The sequence below is a fragment of the Microtus pennsylvanicus genome, chromosome 3 (genome assembly GCF_037038515.1).
Source record: "Microtus pennsylvanicus isolate mMicPen1 chromosome 3, mMicPen1.hap1, whole genome shotgun sequence".
Classification (NCBI taxonomy): Eukaryota; Metazoa; Chordata; class Mammalia; order Rodentia; family Cricetidae; genus Microtus; species Microtus pennsylvanicus.
Window position 1 is genome coordinate 80,786,130 of NC_134581.1, and position 15,068 is coordinate 80,801,197.

Here is a 15,068-nt window from a genome sequence, read left to right on the forward strand (position 1 = left end):
CCTGGTCCCATTCTCCCCTTGCCCCCCTTCCAGACTTCTTTGAGCCTTTGCTCTGGGAGATAGATGCTTTTGGATGCAAGGGCAGGAAACTGTTGTAAGGTAGTTTGGGTATGTTTCCAGGAGCCTTGCATCCTATCTAGTCCTTGCCTGTCTGGTTTCTTGTAGGAAAGTCCAAAGAAACACAGGACAGGTCCTCCAAGTCCTCCACGTCCGGCTCTAACCCTGTCCCCAACAGCTGTCTTTGTGCTTCACGTCCTTCCCCTTTGATCATCCGCTATAAACTCTCAGAGCCTGGCCTCCCGACTTCTGTGCCGCCTTGTGCCTACAATGGTAGGCAGTCTCTCTGTCCTGCCTGTTTGGGCCCCTGCCACCGTCCTGGGCCTTGTTAAGCCTCTCTAAGGTCTTCCCTTACAGGAGGTCCCTTCAGCACTCAGACCAGGAATGCTAAGCCGTAAGGATGTAATTCTTCCCCAGGAGGCAGGTCAAAGGTCAGGAACTCCTTCCTGCTGGACAGTCTTGAGGGTTAATGTGGATGTCCCTGTAGATGTTAATATACGAGTCCCCGAGGCACCCTCAGTGCTGGCTAGAAGACACTGTAGAGCTCCCATCAGGGGCAGAGCCTGCAAAGCCCTTGCTTTAGAGGGCGCCTTCCTCATTTCTTTCAGTTCTTAGACATCCTTCCTTGCTCTCACTTTATAACAAATATTAGATATCACAGAGCTAGGTAGAGATGGGGCTAATGTTTCTAACTGGAGCTCTTGGGACCTTGAAACTGTTTCAAGCAGTTTCTTAAGGAACCGACATCTTGATAATGCGTAGGAAGAGAGCCACTTCTGTCTGCATGGGCCGGAGGGCAGGCTCCATGTTTGAGGACCACAGAGGGTTCTGGTCCCACCACCCCCTTTCCTCTTTGGGTTGTATACAAAAGTGACAAGGGATGAAGTGGTTAGGTGCAGCTGAGAGATGTTCCTCATCTGTGAAGCAGGTGACTAGCTTGGGTCGGGGCTAGCGCATCACTGGATACCTGTATAGTTTGGGTGATGGCTGCAAGAGTGTACTCGCTGTCATTATGAGGGGCTTTTAACCAACATCTACACCCTCCATCATTTCTTGTGGTCTTAGAGTCAGTTGTCATTGTGAACATTCAAAAAGTCTATAGAAGCGCAGGCCCTGTTAGATACAACTTTTTTGCTCCATCCACCCTCCTCCAAGCATGTAGAGCCTTGGTTGAATGATAGGGAGGCCAAGTCCGGAATTCCTTCCTACAAGGTAGCAATTCCTACTCTGTGATGAAACAGTCTTGGATGTGTGGGTTCGCCCTTCAGCTTCTGGATTGGAGGAGGGGGTGGCTCTATGGTAAAAGACTGTGCCTTCTAGGTTAGACCACAGTGACAGCCTTTTGAGGAATGACCCCACAGAGAGCCCCTAGCAGAGGGGGACTGAGTGTCTGCCCTGCGCCCTGCTGCCCTGGCAGACTGGCCAGTGAAAGCTGTGTGAGGGGGAAGCATATTCACACCTGGGCCACTTCTACTGCCTGCCTCCTACCACCAAAGTACAGGGTCAAGGTGTCGGCCAGACTTAGGGTCAAAAGGAAGAACTTGGTGAGGGAAGATCACATGATCATCTGGTCATTTTTGTGGTCACAGCCCTTCCCACCCTGGTTCACAGAGTCACCTCTACCCTGTCCTGTCAATCTCTCTCTCTCTTTCTCTCTCTCTGTCTCTGTCTCTCTCTCTCTCTCTCTCTCTCTCTCTCTCTCTCTCTCTCTCTCTCTCTCACACACACACACACACACACACCACAGCATACCAGCTGACACAGTGCCTGCCCAGTTCTGGATTTATGCTAAAAAACACTCCAGGCTGCTGACTGCACAGGCTCCATCCTCTGGTCTCACCTCAAGGCTTTGACCTGTGGGTGAGGTTTCTTACATCCACACAGAATGTTCACAAGTAGAGGCCGGAAACAGGCACAGCAGGCTCCAGCCATTCCCCTTCTTTCATTGTTAAGTTTCAGATCCCCTGGGGAGGTCAGAGCGAGAATTCCTCCACTCTAGGGCTGGGACAGAATGAGGCTTTATGAACACCGAGTTGTCACACCATGGGTTGGGAGAAGCCTTCCAAGATGACACGATTCTTCTCTCTCCCCCTGCCGAACCCCAGCCCATCCCTCTGCCGTTAGCTGTGAGGAGGTCAGCCAGTTGTCGGGATAGGAAGAATTTACTCACCTGCCAGCTAGGAGCACTGTGTGACTTTAAGCTGCCTCTTCTGCCATCACCGAGATACCCCACCCTGCCTTTGCCAGAGATGACCCGGAGCAGAAGGCTGTACTGGGCTCCATCTATACTTTGCTTCTAGTCAAAACCCACTCAGGAACGAGGCTTTGGATGCCTACCACACATCCCACACCCCCATCAGCAGAACCTGGCGATGGATGGGGCTCTGACTCCCTTCTGGTCGAGCGCTAGCTAGTGCTGCCACTGCCTGCATCTCCAACTGCCCCAGCTGTGGAGGGGCTTCCAGCATGGACTGCTCCCTGGGCCTCCTTTCTGGATCTGTCTTGCGAAAGGAGGACCCTCCTGAGCATCGACACGGGAAGCATTGGGCTGCATTTGGATTCCTTCTCCTTAGCCCCCCACTGCTGTCTGTGTTACCTTTACCCCAGGGGGAAGGAAGACTCTGGCTGCTCCCAGTATCTCTTCCCTAACTAATTTCATTCTTTTTATTTTCTTTTCAGAAAAGCCAGAGTTGGTACAATGTAAGTATTTCTGTTTCTCTTCTTGTTGGGTGATAGTAAAATGGGGGGCGGAGCAGAGGTGGGCAGAGGGAGGTAACATTGTCAAGTTCTCTGAGTTTTTGCCCTTGCCAACCTTTTCTCACCCCAAAATAGATAGAGTAGTTCCCATCTATAGCAGGATGGAGAAGTCTTGGGGAGGAGGGTTTGATTTGGGGAGGCAAAGAAATGACCCGCCTCGTTGCTTTCCTCATCTAGTGCCCTATGTGAAGTCAGCGCAGCCATGGGAGAGTGACTATTTCAAGGCCAGACAGAATTCCGGGGTCAGGGAGCCAGGAGGCCAAAGTTGGCATCCACTAACCAAGATGTCTTTTTGGGGGAACTGGAGCTGAGAGACTATGCTATGGGATGGAATGTGTCGCTGACATCCAGTGTCCTCCAAAGCAAGCGCCTGCTGTAGGGCTTGGCTGTAGGTCTGTGAAGTAGAGTCAAGGTCACTCCTAGTGGCAATTTATCTAGCTCTGAGCCCTGACAATGTCCTGTGGAGTTTTAGCAGTCCCTGTGAAGGCACTGTGCCCCTTATTACATAGGCCAGGTCGTGAGGCCCTCCCTGTGAAGGCCCTGTTCTCTTTGTTACATAGATCGGGTTGTGAGGCTCTGAACTCTTCCCTGGAAGGAGAGCTGACCAGAGTCTCTCAGCCTTCCCTGGTCACATGTTGGATGCCTTTAGGGGCACTGCCTAGTGGAAGAGCTGAGGTGCACTGTGGCCTGGCTTCAAACCCTTGTCTGTGCTGAGAATACTCCTCCTGCACCCCAGCTCACCTCCTCCTGTACCCACTTCTGCTCCAGTGGGAGCTGAGGCTCGGAGAAGCTATCGTGATGGTGGAATGACAGGGTGGGAGGGAGCAGAGGAAGGGCTTGAGGAGAGGCATGTGTTCAGTATGGGGCTGTGGGACGAAATCATCCCTCTGGGCCATGCGTGTGTTCATGTAGAGCATGTTAGTAAGTTAAGTAGTTCCCTAAAGTTAGCCACGTGTCAGCTAGCACTCTGGCATCCCACAAGCTGCCCTGGGTCTGCCTATCCCACCAGCTTTTTATTGCCCCACCAACCACAGCCCCACTGAGCACCCCAAATGGCCCGTGTTGATGTGGGGAAGTTGAGGATGGAGATGACAGCGGGTGGAAGAAAAGCTGAACTCTGCCTCCCCCACTCCCCCGCCTGTTCCTTCTTCCTGACTCACCAAGGGTCTTCTGGCCTCTGGCCTCCTCAGACTGATGGCAGCTCCTATCTTGGTGGGAGGAGCTCTCTCTGCGTGGGAGCTGTCATGGACCAGCTGTCGCAAATACCCCAGCCTCCTCCCTAATAATCTCCTGTTGAGAGGCATTGCATAAATTAGTGTCACCTAAGGGATACAGAAAACACATGACCACAGTGCTATTGGGCAATTAAAGCATCCGGATTTGGACATGCAAATCCCATCTTGGTTGCAACTTTTGCTCCGATCGCTCCCTTTCTCCTCGCGTGGCTTTCGGTGCAGCTGCTGCTGCTTGCCTTCCTTTCCCGTTCCTTTTATGGCTCTCCCCAACACCCACCATTCTTTTCTCCCCTCTTCATGCTCTTCTCTGGTCTCTGCTCTCCAGTCACATGGCTGCCTTTCCGTTTCTTCCCGAGGGCTACATGTTTTAAGTCACCCTACCCCTCCACTTCTTCTATCTCCCTGTCCTCCCTCAGCCTGATTCTGAAGCTGTGACATCCGAGCACTCATTGTAAAGACAGGTTGTGGGAACCTTGGTAAGTCTTCCAGGAGATCACCAACACATACATTTCTTCCTGCCTTCTCTGGGCTGCTGCCTGCTGGGCGCAGAAAGCAGAAGGGATTGAAAGTGGAGGAGGAAACAGAAATGACAGGTGACCATCAGGACCCCAGAAACAGGGTTTCCATTGCCCTAGCTGTAGGTACTAAGAGGTGTGCATGGGAATCGCACAGTCCGTGACCTCTGTTTTCCCTTCTTCCTATATTCCCTGTACAAGAGTAGCTCCTAAAGAGGTTGCTCAGCGCCTGCAGTAGCAGAGAGGCAGGTTGGATATGGAACCCAGACAGGCTAGTTGGATGAGATCCTCTTACCCTTACTGACAAGACAGATGCCCCGATTCTGTTTTCCAGAGCCACTTAATAGTGTGGTTAGCCTGTCTGGTTGACACTGCAGAAGTTTCCCTTGGGTTCTCTCTGACCCCATGAAGACATTTACCCTGGACATTGGCACGGTTGCCTCGGCTAGAACGAGACTCTGCAACCTGCGTTCCGAGAGCCCCGCGTTGGATAGGGTTTTGTAGTACTCGCTGGGCCCTGGCTGGCTAAGTACCACCTTCTCTCATATACTGTGCTCAGATGCACCATCAGGGGAACTTCAGTTGACCCGTCCTTCAGCATTGTCACCCCCCCCACCATAGTCTCTGGGAGGCTCTCAGTCAACCCTTTTCGTTATGAGCCACTTTGCGTTAAACCTACCTTTCACCTTTGTTGCTCCCTGCTAGCGGGCTGGTGGAGTCTGACCTTCAGAGAGGATCCTGGTGTCCTGTTCCTGTGGCTGTAGATGGTGCTTTTTCTCTTTCTCCGAGCTAGAGTCAGCTCACCAACTGCCTTACCTCAAGTTCTATCCCTGGCACTAGGAGTCCTTTAGATGTAAGCTTTATAGTCTCCTACCCTGGGGGCAGGCTAAAGTCAGGGCTCTACAGAGTGTTGACTACTATAGGAGTCCCCCGGAGACCTGTTCAAGGGGCCTGGGTGTAATTTAAGAGGAAGCCATTCTACCGTCACCACTCCCAGTCTGTAGAAGAGAAAAGCCATTAACTCATTGTCCCAGGGCTAGCCAAAGGGAAGCTGTCAACAAAATAACAGACCTGACCTGAAGGGTGAATCATAAGAAGGGAAGTGGCTAGACCCCAGTGACATGGGGAGAAGTCCGGGGAGGGCAGAATGTCAGGGTCAGGGTGGTGTATGAAGACTGTCTGTTGCCGCTGCCCTGGGGCTCGTCTTGCCCTTTCCCACTACAACTGACCAGCTCGTTTTAGTCAGCAAGTCTTCCAGCCCAGGAGTCCAAGGGTGCAGTCCCGGTGGTCAGGAGCTTAAGGGGTCAGGTGGCAGGGATTTGAAACTGTGATCAGAAATAAGGCTGAAGCCCGAGGAATGACATACGCCTATTAAATACGGTCCTTTCTAGTCCCAGTAGGCATGGGTCTTGCTGAGCTCCAGGTGGGCAGATAAACCCTCCTGCCTTATGCCTCATTCCTTGGGGGTTAGTGTTTCCATAGCAACTTAGGGACAAAGCCTAGAATAGGGCAGTTGCTAGAGACAGCACCCACATTGTCTAACACTGTCCTCTGTTAGGGAAGCTGGCTTTAAGGAAGGGAAGGGGGACTGTGCCAATCTTGGGAATGACACAGCAAGTCTCGCTGGCGTCGGTTCGAGAACCATAGGACAAGCTTTGTAGGAGTGGATGAAGGTATTGGGGGTGGCAGAGATGACATGCCCAGTGCCTAGTATTTCCTCCAAGGACTGTCCTTCCTCTTCGTCCATCTGTCTCCCACCTAGGATTTTTACCCATAACTTTGAAGAATCTTCCTGGCTGCTACCCTCATGATAGTTAACCCCATCCTTCACTCCCCGGTGGTGGTATGGCTTCTCCAGATGAGACACACCCCCCATCCTTCCCTTTCTCCACCCTTCTCCATTGCACCTGGGCCCACCCCGTGTTTAGTCACCTCCTTGTCCCATCCGCATCTGGCTTCTGCCTACCGGATTTGGCTGAAGCACCAGGATTTCCTTTGTGGTTCTTCACTGGTTTCTTCCTAGGTGAGGTTAATGCTGAACCAAAATCTATTTTTTTTTAACCTGGGCTCTCTCACCCCCTGCTTCCTGCTGAGTCTGGGCTGAGAAAGGGTACCAGTTGGTCCCAGCACCCAGTGTTTGCCGTAGAGTTAATGTTTAGCTAGGAGCCAATTCCCGCTCCTGGAGTTCTGGCCCTGTCCTGCCAAGCCCGTGGTGAGGGGGTGGAGACCAGGGCTGAGGCAGACTGAGAGTCACCTCAGTCTACAGCAATATGTCTCTGGGTGCTAACTGTCTCTGTCTTGTCCAAATAGTCACCATCTTGGCTGTCCCGTGTTTGTCGCCTAGGTACCAGAGCTTCCAGGGACTTTCTGTTAAGTTCCCACAGCCTTCCGGAATGGTCTGTACTGCCTGTGTCTTGGGTGTGGCATGGATCTGAAGGGAAGTGTTGCGGCCACCCTGGAAAACAGAATTGCTGCATTCACCCTTCACAAAATCTGAGGACCGCTGACACATAGGGCAGAGAGAACTTGATCTTAGGATGGAGTCAGGGCAGGGACTATGCTTCAAGAAGTCAGGCTTATGATCTAGGGATGTGTGTGTGTGTGTGTGTGTGTGTGTGTGTGTGTGTACATGTGTGTGTGTGATAAGATGCCAATAAAGCGATAGGGAATGCATTCATGTCATAGATATTTTTTACACAATATATGAAATACTAAGTACTAGGGAAGATTGAACTGAAAGGTGTCTCATTCCTAGGGCAGATAGTTTCTAATGAAGTGGGGTTTACCTTAGGTTGGATGAAGGCAGGTGTCCTTCAAGATGGAAAGGGGAGCGAGTTAGAAGATGCGTCGGGCGAGGATTCTTTCCCCTTTCTTTACCTTAACAGTGGCTGTCATGTTCCTCTTAGCTGGACTCTTCGGGTCTGAGACCCAAGAATCTGTGTTCTTTGGCATCACTGGCGTAATTTTTAAACATACTAAAGTTTCAGCATAGGAAATTACTAGGTTTATAAGAAGAAGGAACATTACCCTGATGCAGCAGTCCAAGACCTTCCTGATAGGGTAGGCTAGCTGGGTAGAACAGAGCTGCCTTGACTATTTTGAGGATCTTGTGGGAGTCCACACCCTCCCAGTCCCCACACTGTCTATTCCCCCTCTCTACCTCTCTGCCGCGCTCAGTGATTCTCAACCTTCCTAATGCTGTAACTCTTTAATACAGCTCCTCATGCTGAGGTGACCCCCAAGTGTAAAGTTATTTTCTTTGCTTCTTTATAACTGTAGTTGTGGTGCTTGCTGTCCTGAGCCGTCATGTAAATATCCGATCATCCACAGCCCCTGTGAAAGGGTCATTCGATCCCCAAAGGGGGTGTGGCCCACAGGTTGAGACCCACTGGCGCAGCACCCTTTGTGCCCCCACGGCCTGGCTGCCATTTCTTTCTTTGACTTGTCTCCCACCTTCTCACCAGGGTTCAGAAGGTCTGCTCTTACAGTTTGCCCTCAAGGTCTGAGCAGCTTGCCTGTGACTCTGCTTGGCTTTGATCCTATGTCTCCATGGGGCCTAGTCCTCGGGAGAGCACCTCGGGTTGACCTCCTCTTCTCCAGACTATCTGTCCGACTTCTCTGTGACCAGCACATTTGGAGAGTCCCATGTTGGCTGCAGTTGCATCAGAGAAGTTGCCGAATAAAGAAGTTCCTTAGAGGAGACCTGTCTCTTAAGAAACCCCTGCTCTATTCAGTCTCAAATTTCAGATGTCCCCAGAGCTCTGATGCCCTGTGCGCCTCCCCTCCTCTTCCTCCACTGAGAGCCCTGGCCAGCAACTTTCCATTGCAGGAAACATCTGCTGGTTGAGGCCAGGCTAGGCCCGGGGTTACTGTAGGACATTGGCCAGGCCCATCACCCAGATCCTGTAACTTGAAGCATGTGCGGGGCTCTGGCCTTGCCCGCCCACCAGCCCTGCCTCCCTCCCTCAGGCCCCAGTGACTCTTAACAAAGAAGTCATTTGCTGGCCAGCTGAAAGGAGTGCCTTCTGGAGGCCAAAGGGGTGTGTGCAGGGGTGGGGATGAGCGCAGGCCCTGTGCTGTAGCTAAGTGGTGGCCGGGTCTGCCTGGGTGAGAGCTGTGAGTCACAGCGGTCCTGGTCTGATGGGGGATAGACACATTGACTGAGCAGGCCAGTCTGTGGGGCATATCTGGACTAAGGATCTGTGCCACTACGAGCTTCCCCGGAGCTCCCGAAGAGTCACTTGTGAGTCACCCTGAGTGTGAGTAGCTAGTGGAAATAGACCTCTGGACCGAGCTGTGGGTCACCCTGCTCTGCGGAGTTTGCCTGTTCACGTGGGGCTGCCCTTCCGCAACTCTCGGCCCGTGTTGCGTACCTGCTGTGTCTATGTCTTCGCGCCTCGCCTGGACTCCTGAGTGGCTGCACTGACCGGGGAGTATCGCCTGACCACACCCCGTCTGGGCTGCCCCTGGACTGAAGATGGGAAGGATAAAGCGGAGTCCAGCTGTGGGACACTGGCCAGCCAGCCCGCTCTGAGACCCATGCTTCTTATAGCCTCTCATCTGTGAGAGTTTGCACGGGGAGCACGGCTCTAAGAGAGGATTGTCTAGACCCTCTGTGCAGAAGCCCGGGATCACCTGGGTTCAGTCCAGGCTAGACTCACTGCTTTCATTCTGAGGGAACCTGGGGATCAGCACAAGGACCTGGGGACCCTTGCCTGGGCCATTTGTTGGGGGTGATGGAATCTCTGACAGAGTCTGGGGTCCTCTGGAGCCTCCTGCTGGAACGGGATAGCCAGTCTCTGCTGTGGTACTTGAAGAGACTCGCCGACGCACCTGTTGGTGCAGAATGCTCCTGCTGGCATGGATCTGAGAAAATCCCGGCCGTGAGTGTGTCACCCGAATTCCCCATGTCCCTGTGACTATTCTGTGCACTCTTTCATGCCACACTTGGCCCTGCTGAGAGTCTCAGACTTGACAACCCTTGAGCCAGCCTTCTTTGGCCATTTTATAGAGGTGAGCCCTGCTTCACCTTTGAAAGAGAATGTTTTACGAGTACATAGAGAGTGTGTGTAGGGGGCTAGGTTCCCCAGCATCAAAGGGGCATGGGATTGAAAGCCAAGTGTTCCCATCCAATGTGTCTTTGTACTTTAGTGCAGAGAGGCTGGCCTACCATCTACACCAACAGACAGAATAAAGACAGCTCGGGACAGATGTGGAGTAAGGAGATCTTCCTTGTTCCTTCCCACTGCTATAAGCACGAACGATCGATGTCCTTTCCTGCTTGCTTTTGGGAGATTGTACATAGATTTCTGTGCCTCTATCTCATTGGCTATGATAGAATTCCAGAGAAGAGGACACTATGAATGAAATATTGGAACTAGAAGGGCTCTCGGCATCAGGTTACTGGATGCCTGATACCCAGTTTCCCCTGAAGTGGATTGGGGACCTCCTTGTAGGAACTTTTTAAAGACTCTCCCAGGGGTGAGAGAAGCTAGAGGGAACCCCAAAGCGGGCAAGTCTCTCCTCCCATGAGTGTGCTGTTGCGGCAAACCCCATGGTTTTCTTTTTAGCAGTTGGATAAGACTCCCATTCCATTTCCGCTGGGTCTTCACATTCCTCAGCAAGCTGCTTTGCCTCCGTCTCATTTCCCATAAGTATGAAGTGGGGTGATGAAATTTACCCTGTGGTGAGGTGCGGTGATGTATGTGGTGGCTGTGTGCTCGTCGTGAGGCTGTCTAGAAGGGGGACTGTGAGGACTATATGAGCGGTCAGCCTGTTTGTTAAGCAAGGGTTTCCTGTGTGCGGATTCTGTTCTAAAAGGCGGGATCTTTGCATAGTACCTAGTGATTCTTGGAGGACTGCTATATCTGAGGTCTTTGTTTGAGGGTTTTTTTTTTTTTTTTTTTGCTTGCTTGTTTGTTTGATTGGTTTTTTGAGACAGGATTTCCTCTGTGTAGCCTTGACTGTTCTGGAACTCACTTGGACCAGACTGGCCTCGCACTCAGAGATCTCCCTCCCTTGACTCTTGAGTACCGGGGTTAAAGGCCCGTGCTACCACCACCCGGCCTGACGTCTTTCCTAGCTGTAGGATTTGTGAACTAGATAAGCTTCTAGATGACTTCCTCTAGTGGCCTGGAAACCTGATGGGAAGATTGGCATTATATGATGATAGTGTGGTATACTTTGGGGAAGATAACTGGGCCTCTCATAATACACGTGTAAGTCAGTCAAGAACAAAAGCTTGGAATTCAAATTACAGACAGATTAATGAGAAATTCCTCTTCCACACTCTTCTCTGGTTTCTCTCTCTTGGAACATCGGCCCAAACTGAATGCACACATTTTTCTCTCTCTCTAACTCCCTCCACGTTCCTCTTCCTCTAGTCCGAGGGTCAGGCTGTGGCGGAGGCGGGCAGCGCTGGGTTCAGATGCAATCACTCCCAGACTGTTTCCATGCGGGTCACTTAGCTTCATAGAAAGTTGAAGCATGAAGAGTTGAAGGGTCCGTCCCCTAGCAGTAGTGTGCCTGTGGATTCCCCGGGAAGTGGGTGAGAGGGTGAGAGGCCAGGAAGCACATGTCACTGCCAGCAGGACAATCTGTCCCTCAGGCATGCGTCTCTGGCAGAGGGTCAGCAGCCTAGTGTGAGTTAAGTAGGTCAGCACATGGCCCGGTGGAATGCAGATGTGCCTCTGTCCTCATGTGTGACTCACCCTAGGTTGTAATCTTTGCATCACCCTTGAGTGGCCTTCATCTACGGGCACCCATCTTTTCTATTACCATTTTTTTTTAAAGCTCTTAAGACTGTACGCATCGAAAGGACAGAATTCCTAACTACTAGCTGGTGGGATTTCCAAGGAAGATCTGTTAAGTTAGTCTATGGCAATGAGCAGGCCCAGGATGCATAGCAGGTTTTAGGGTCTGAGTCTCTTTACTGGGCAAGTGCCTGGTCCTCCCCTGGCTTCTATGGCTTATGGAGGATGGACTTCTGAGTCTTGGGGTCTGGCACTGTATAGCATTGGGTACCCTTGGGCATGAGGCTTTTGTCTTGCCTCAGTTTCTCATTGTACATTGGCCTGGCAGGTTGTTTGGTGAGATAGGGAGGGAAGTGCCCTGCCCGTGTGCCAGATGCACTTTCTACAGCTCGTGCTTTCCTTTCTATTACTGGCTTTTTAAAAAGTTTTTTAGTGCCATGTTTTATGATTTGAAGAAAAATCCCGTCTTTAGCTCACTGTGTTAGTCACAACAAACTTCAAGAGGTCCACAGTGTCCAACCCTCTTCAAAGTCCTGCTGAGAGCTAGCATAGCCCTCGGTCCTTTCCACTGCCAAGGTAGAACTGGCAGGAAGCAGGACAGTGATAACTGGCGTGTTAGGTCCTGGGAAGACACTCGAAGGTTTCCTTTCTTGCTTACCCTTCTTGCGATACACGTGGACCCCATATTTTTCACTGACCAATGCTGCGTGAAGGGATTTTCAGGACCAGGCTCTCTATGCTATTTCTCCGTGCCAAGGCTCCTGTCTTAACCTGGCCTCTGAGGGACTATGGGAAGAGAGCTTCCTCTCTCTGCCTTTCTACCTACCACACAAGCATCCCCCTTCTCCACCCCATCACCCATCTCTAATCCTACAGCGTGTGGACGCATCATGCTAACCTTGGCTGTTGTTACGCAGGTATTAAGCCCCACTTACAAGCAGAGAAATGAAGACTTCAGAAAGCTCTTTAAGCAACTTCCAGACACGGAGCGCCTCATTGTTGGTGAGCTAGTATCCTGGGAGGGGGCCAACCAGGAAGTCTGTGAGTTCCAGAGAGAGAGAGTACTCGGGCTGCCTCTGACCAGAGGCTGAGAGCCAACACAAGCAGGAAGGTCGTGCTGGCACCAGGCGACATCTTAAGTCCCAGGTCTTAGGATCAAGCACCATGCCTGTGGCATGCATCCTTGAGAGCCCACCCAGGGGGGATTCAGAGGCATACTGAACCTCTGCGAGTGGCGGCTCCATACAACCAGTTGCTGCCATGGTAGTAAGGGGATGGAACTTACTGAACACCACTGGACTTTTTAAAATGGTTTTAAATTCGGCCCATCGTTGGCTCACGCATTATCCGGCCACCAGGCAATGACTAGCTCACCTGGTCAGCAGCAGACGGCTGGGCTCCCCCGGTGCTGGAGGGATGGGTGGCCCGCTCACTGTACACTGGTTTGCTGGCAATGTCCCCTGCTTCTGAGCTCCCATCTCCTGCTTCGTACACAGATTACTCTTGTGCACTCCAAAGAGACATTCTTCTTCAGGGCCGACTCTACCTCTCAGAAAACTGGATCTGCTTCTACAGCAACATCTTCCGATGGGAAACTTTGGTAAAGACCTGATACTTGGGAAGGTGGGGGACGGTGGGCAATGCAGGCATTGTTTCTCAGTGGTAGTACACGTACAGCTTACCCAGCATGCACAGGCTTCTCTCTGCTTGGTTCCCAGAGTTGCAAAAAGAAAAAAAAAAAGACCCAGACTTGTCCCTTTGGGCATTGTCTTGGCTGTGACTGAGAAGGCTGCTTTCATTTTCTTTATTTACTGGCTTTGTGTTCTTTCCAAGCCCTTATAGTGTACCCCCCAACCCCCCAACTCCCCAGACAGGGTTTCTCTGTGTATCCTTGCTTGGCTTTGAACTCAGAAACCTGCCTGCCTCTGCCTCCTGAGTGCTGGAACCAAAAGTGTGCATCCCCACCCCTAGCTTTGCCTTTATATTGTTAACATAAACCCACACCTATGTACTGGAGGATACCCAATTCTGAGTCCCAGTCCTGGCATCTCTTCTGCCATGAGTTTCCTTCCCTTCTCTTGGGTATGGAGGACAATATAAAAAAAAAAATTTCCTTTGGCAAATGCAGAGAGCTATCTGGTATGAGTCATGGCAGAGGGGACACAGTGAAGTGGGAAGGACATTGGTTGAAGGACTCAGAAGAACTGACTTGCACACTTTCGGGGTTCTGCACTTCATTAACTGCGATTTTAGTTTTTTTTTTAAATTTGCCTTTATTTCTTCATCTTTTAAAAATAAGATAAAGGTAACTTAGATGTAAGTAGCAATAATGGCAGGTCCTCTGTCTATGTATCAGACTGTAGAATCTAGGGACCCATGGCTAGAGAGAAAATCCAGTTGTTCCTTAGTACAAGGCCTCTGTGGCATAAGGTCTCTAAATTGGACCCTTCCAGGGCCAGAGGTATGAGAACTGGGATTTGATTTGATTTGGCAACTACTAGTGTCACATGGACACCCTTTGCCTGTTGTACTAATGCCCTCTTTTGCTTGCTGCTCTGTCACCATGGGGATGCCAGCTAACAGTCCGTTTGAAAGATATCTGCTCCATGACTAAAGAGAAAACAGCTCGCCTCATTCCCAATGCCATCCAAGTCTGTACTGATTCAGAAAAGGTGGGTGTTGTCGAGTTCTGACCTTTTGACTGATGCGCCCCGTCCTATATCCTGCTCCCCGTCTTTTGACTGATGCGCCCCGTCCTATATCTTACTCCCTGTCTCCACACCTCTATATTCTCACCCTTAAGTCACCTTAATCTTTAGACTACTGGGTTTGAAGAGGCAGGCCGTAAGCACTGGGTGAGCAAGGGGTTAGGGTAGCATGTTAGAACTTGCAACTTTGAGCTAGAATACCAAATTTTGAGTCCTGTGATTCTAGACTATGTTGGATAGCCTTCATGTGCAAATGTAGATTTAGTTGAAGGTTGATGGGTCAGTAGGTTTGTCTCCTCCTGTTTATGCTGTACCCCAGCTCACCTCTTGCCAGTTAGAGTTGGTGAGCAGAGGACATTTATATTTTGGGGAACACAGTTTAGAACTGGAATGAAAAACACAGAAGGAAGTCTGGGTAAAATATAGAAGGGCTTGGTTATAGCAGGGACTTGGAGATTTCAGGTCCCCGGTGTGCTGACGGTGTTAGATAACTGACAGTCAGTAGCATTTGAGATTGAGTATTTTGAATAAAAGAAAGGACCGTGTTTCCATCTACCATGTTAGAAGTTTTCACAGATGTTTCTCTGCATCTTCTCCTCCAATCTAGCACTTTTTTACTTCATTTGGGGCCCGGGATAGGACATACATGATGATGTTCCGGCTTTGGCAGAATGCTCTCCTTGAAAAGGTAAGTACCAAAAGGGAAGTACACAGAAAGCCCTTCTGTTAGTAAGGAGATGGATGATGGGTAGGTGGGTGGGTGGATGGATGGATAGACGGAAAAACAGATAGATGGATAGATAGATAGATAGATAGATAGATAGATAGATAGATAGATAGATAGGAAGGATTGACTCTGTCCTGCAACTTGGGGAGGTCATGCACCCAGAGTGTTCTTCTCACTTGGATATTACCCCGGTTGGGAAGCGTGCTTTTATTGTGGTATGGCAGGCATTTAAGGAGCCCATGTCTCTGGAAATCTGCTAGGAATCTTGACCTGAGTCCTGAACAGAGCCAACCTTTTTCATGAGAATGCCCCAGCAC

General features: G+C 50.8%; 1 protein-coding gene and 1 long non-coding RNA gene across 22 annotated transcripts in view; one reads left to right on the top strand and one right to left on the bottom strand.

Annotated features, from left to right (window-relative positions):
* The window catches only part of Gramd1b (GRAM domain containing 1B), a 235,639-nt gene that overhangs the window by 202,569 nt on the left and 18,002 nt on the right, over nucleotides 1-15,068 (top strand). For 19 of the 21 annotated variants that reach the window (XM_075966291.1, XM_075966287.1, XM_075966288.1 and 16 more), the window contains 5 exons: nucleotides 2,737-2,757; nucleotides 12,234-12,318; nucleotides 12,813-12,916; nucleotides 13,893-13,988; nucleotides 14,632-14,712. In XM_075966291.1, coding sequence (XP_075822406.1) covers nucleotides 2,737-2,757; nucleotides 12,234-12,318; nucleotides 12,813-12,916; nucleotides 13,893-13,988; nucleotides 14,632-14,712 — 387 coding nt within the window. The other 2 variants (XM_075966299.1, XM_075966307.1) reach the window with 2 other exon arrangements.
* LOC142846200 (uncharacterized) lies at nucleotides 1,997-5,694 on the bottom strand. The gene is made up of 3 exons (XR_012910043.1): nucleotides 5,244-5,694; nucleotides 3,975-4,136; nucleotides 1,997-2,058 (listed from the first exon to the last, which is right to left on the bottom strand). It is a non-coding gene; the product is annotated as an uncharacterized LOC142846200 (long non-coding RNA).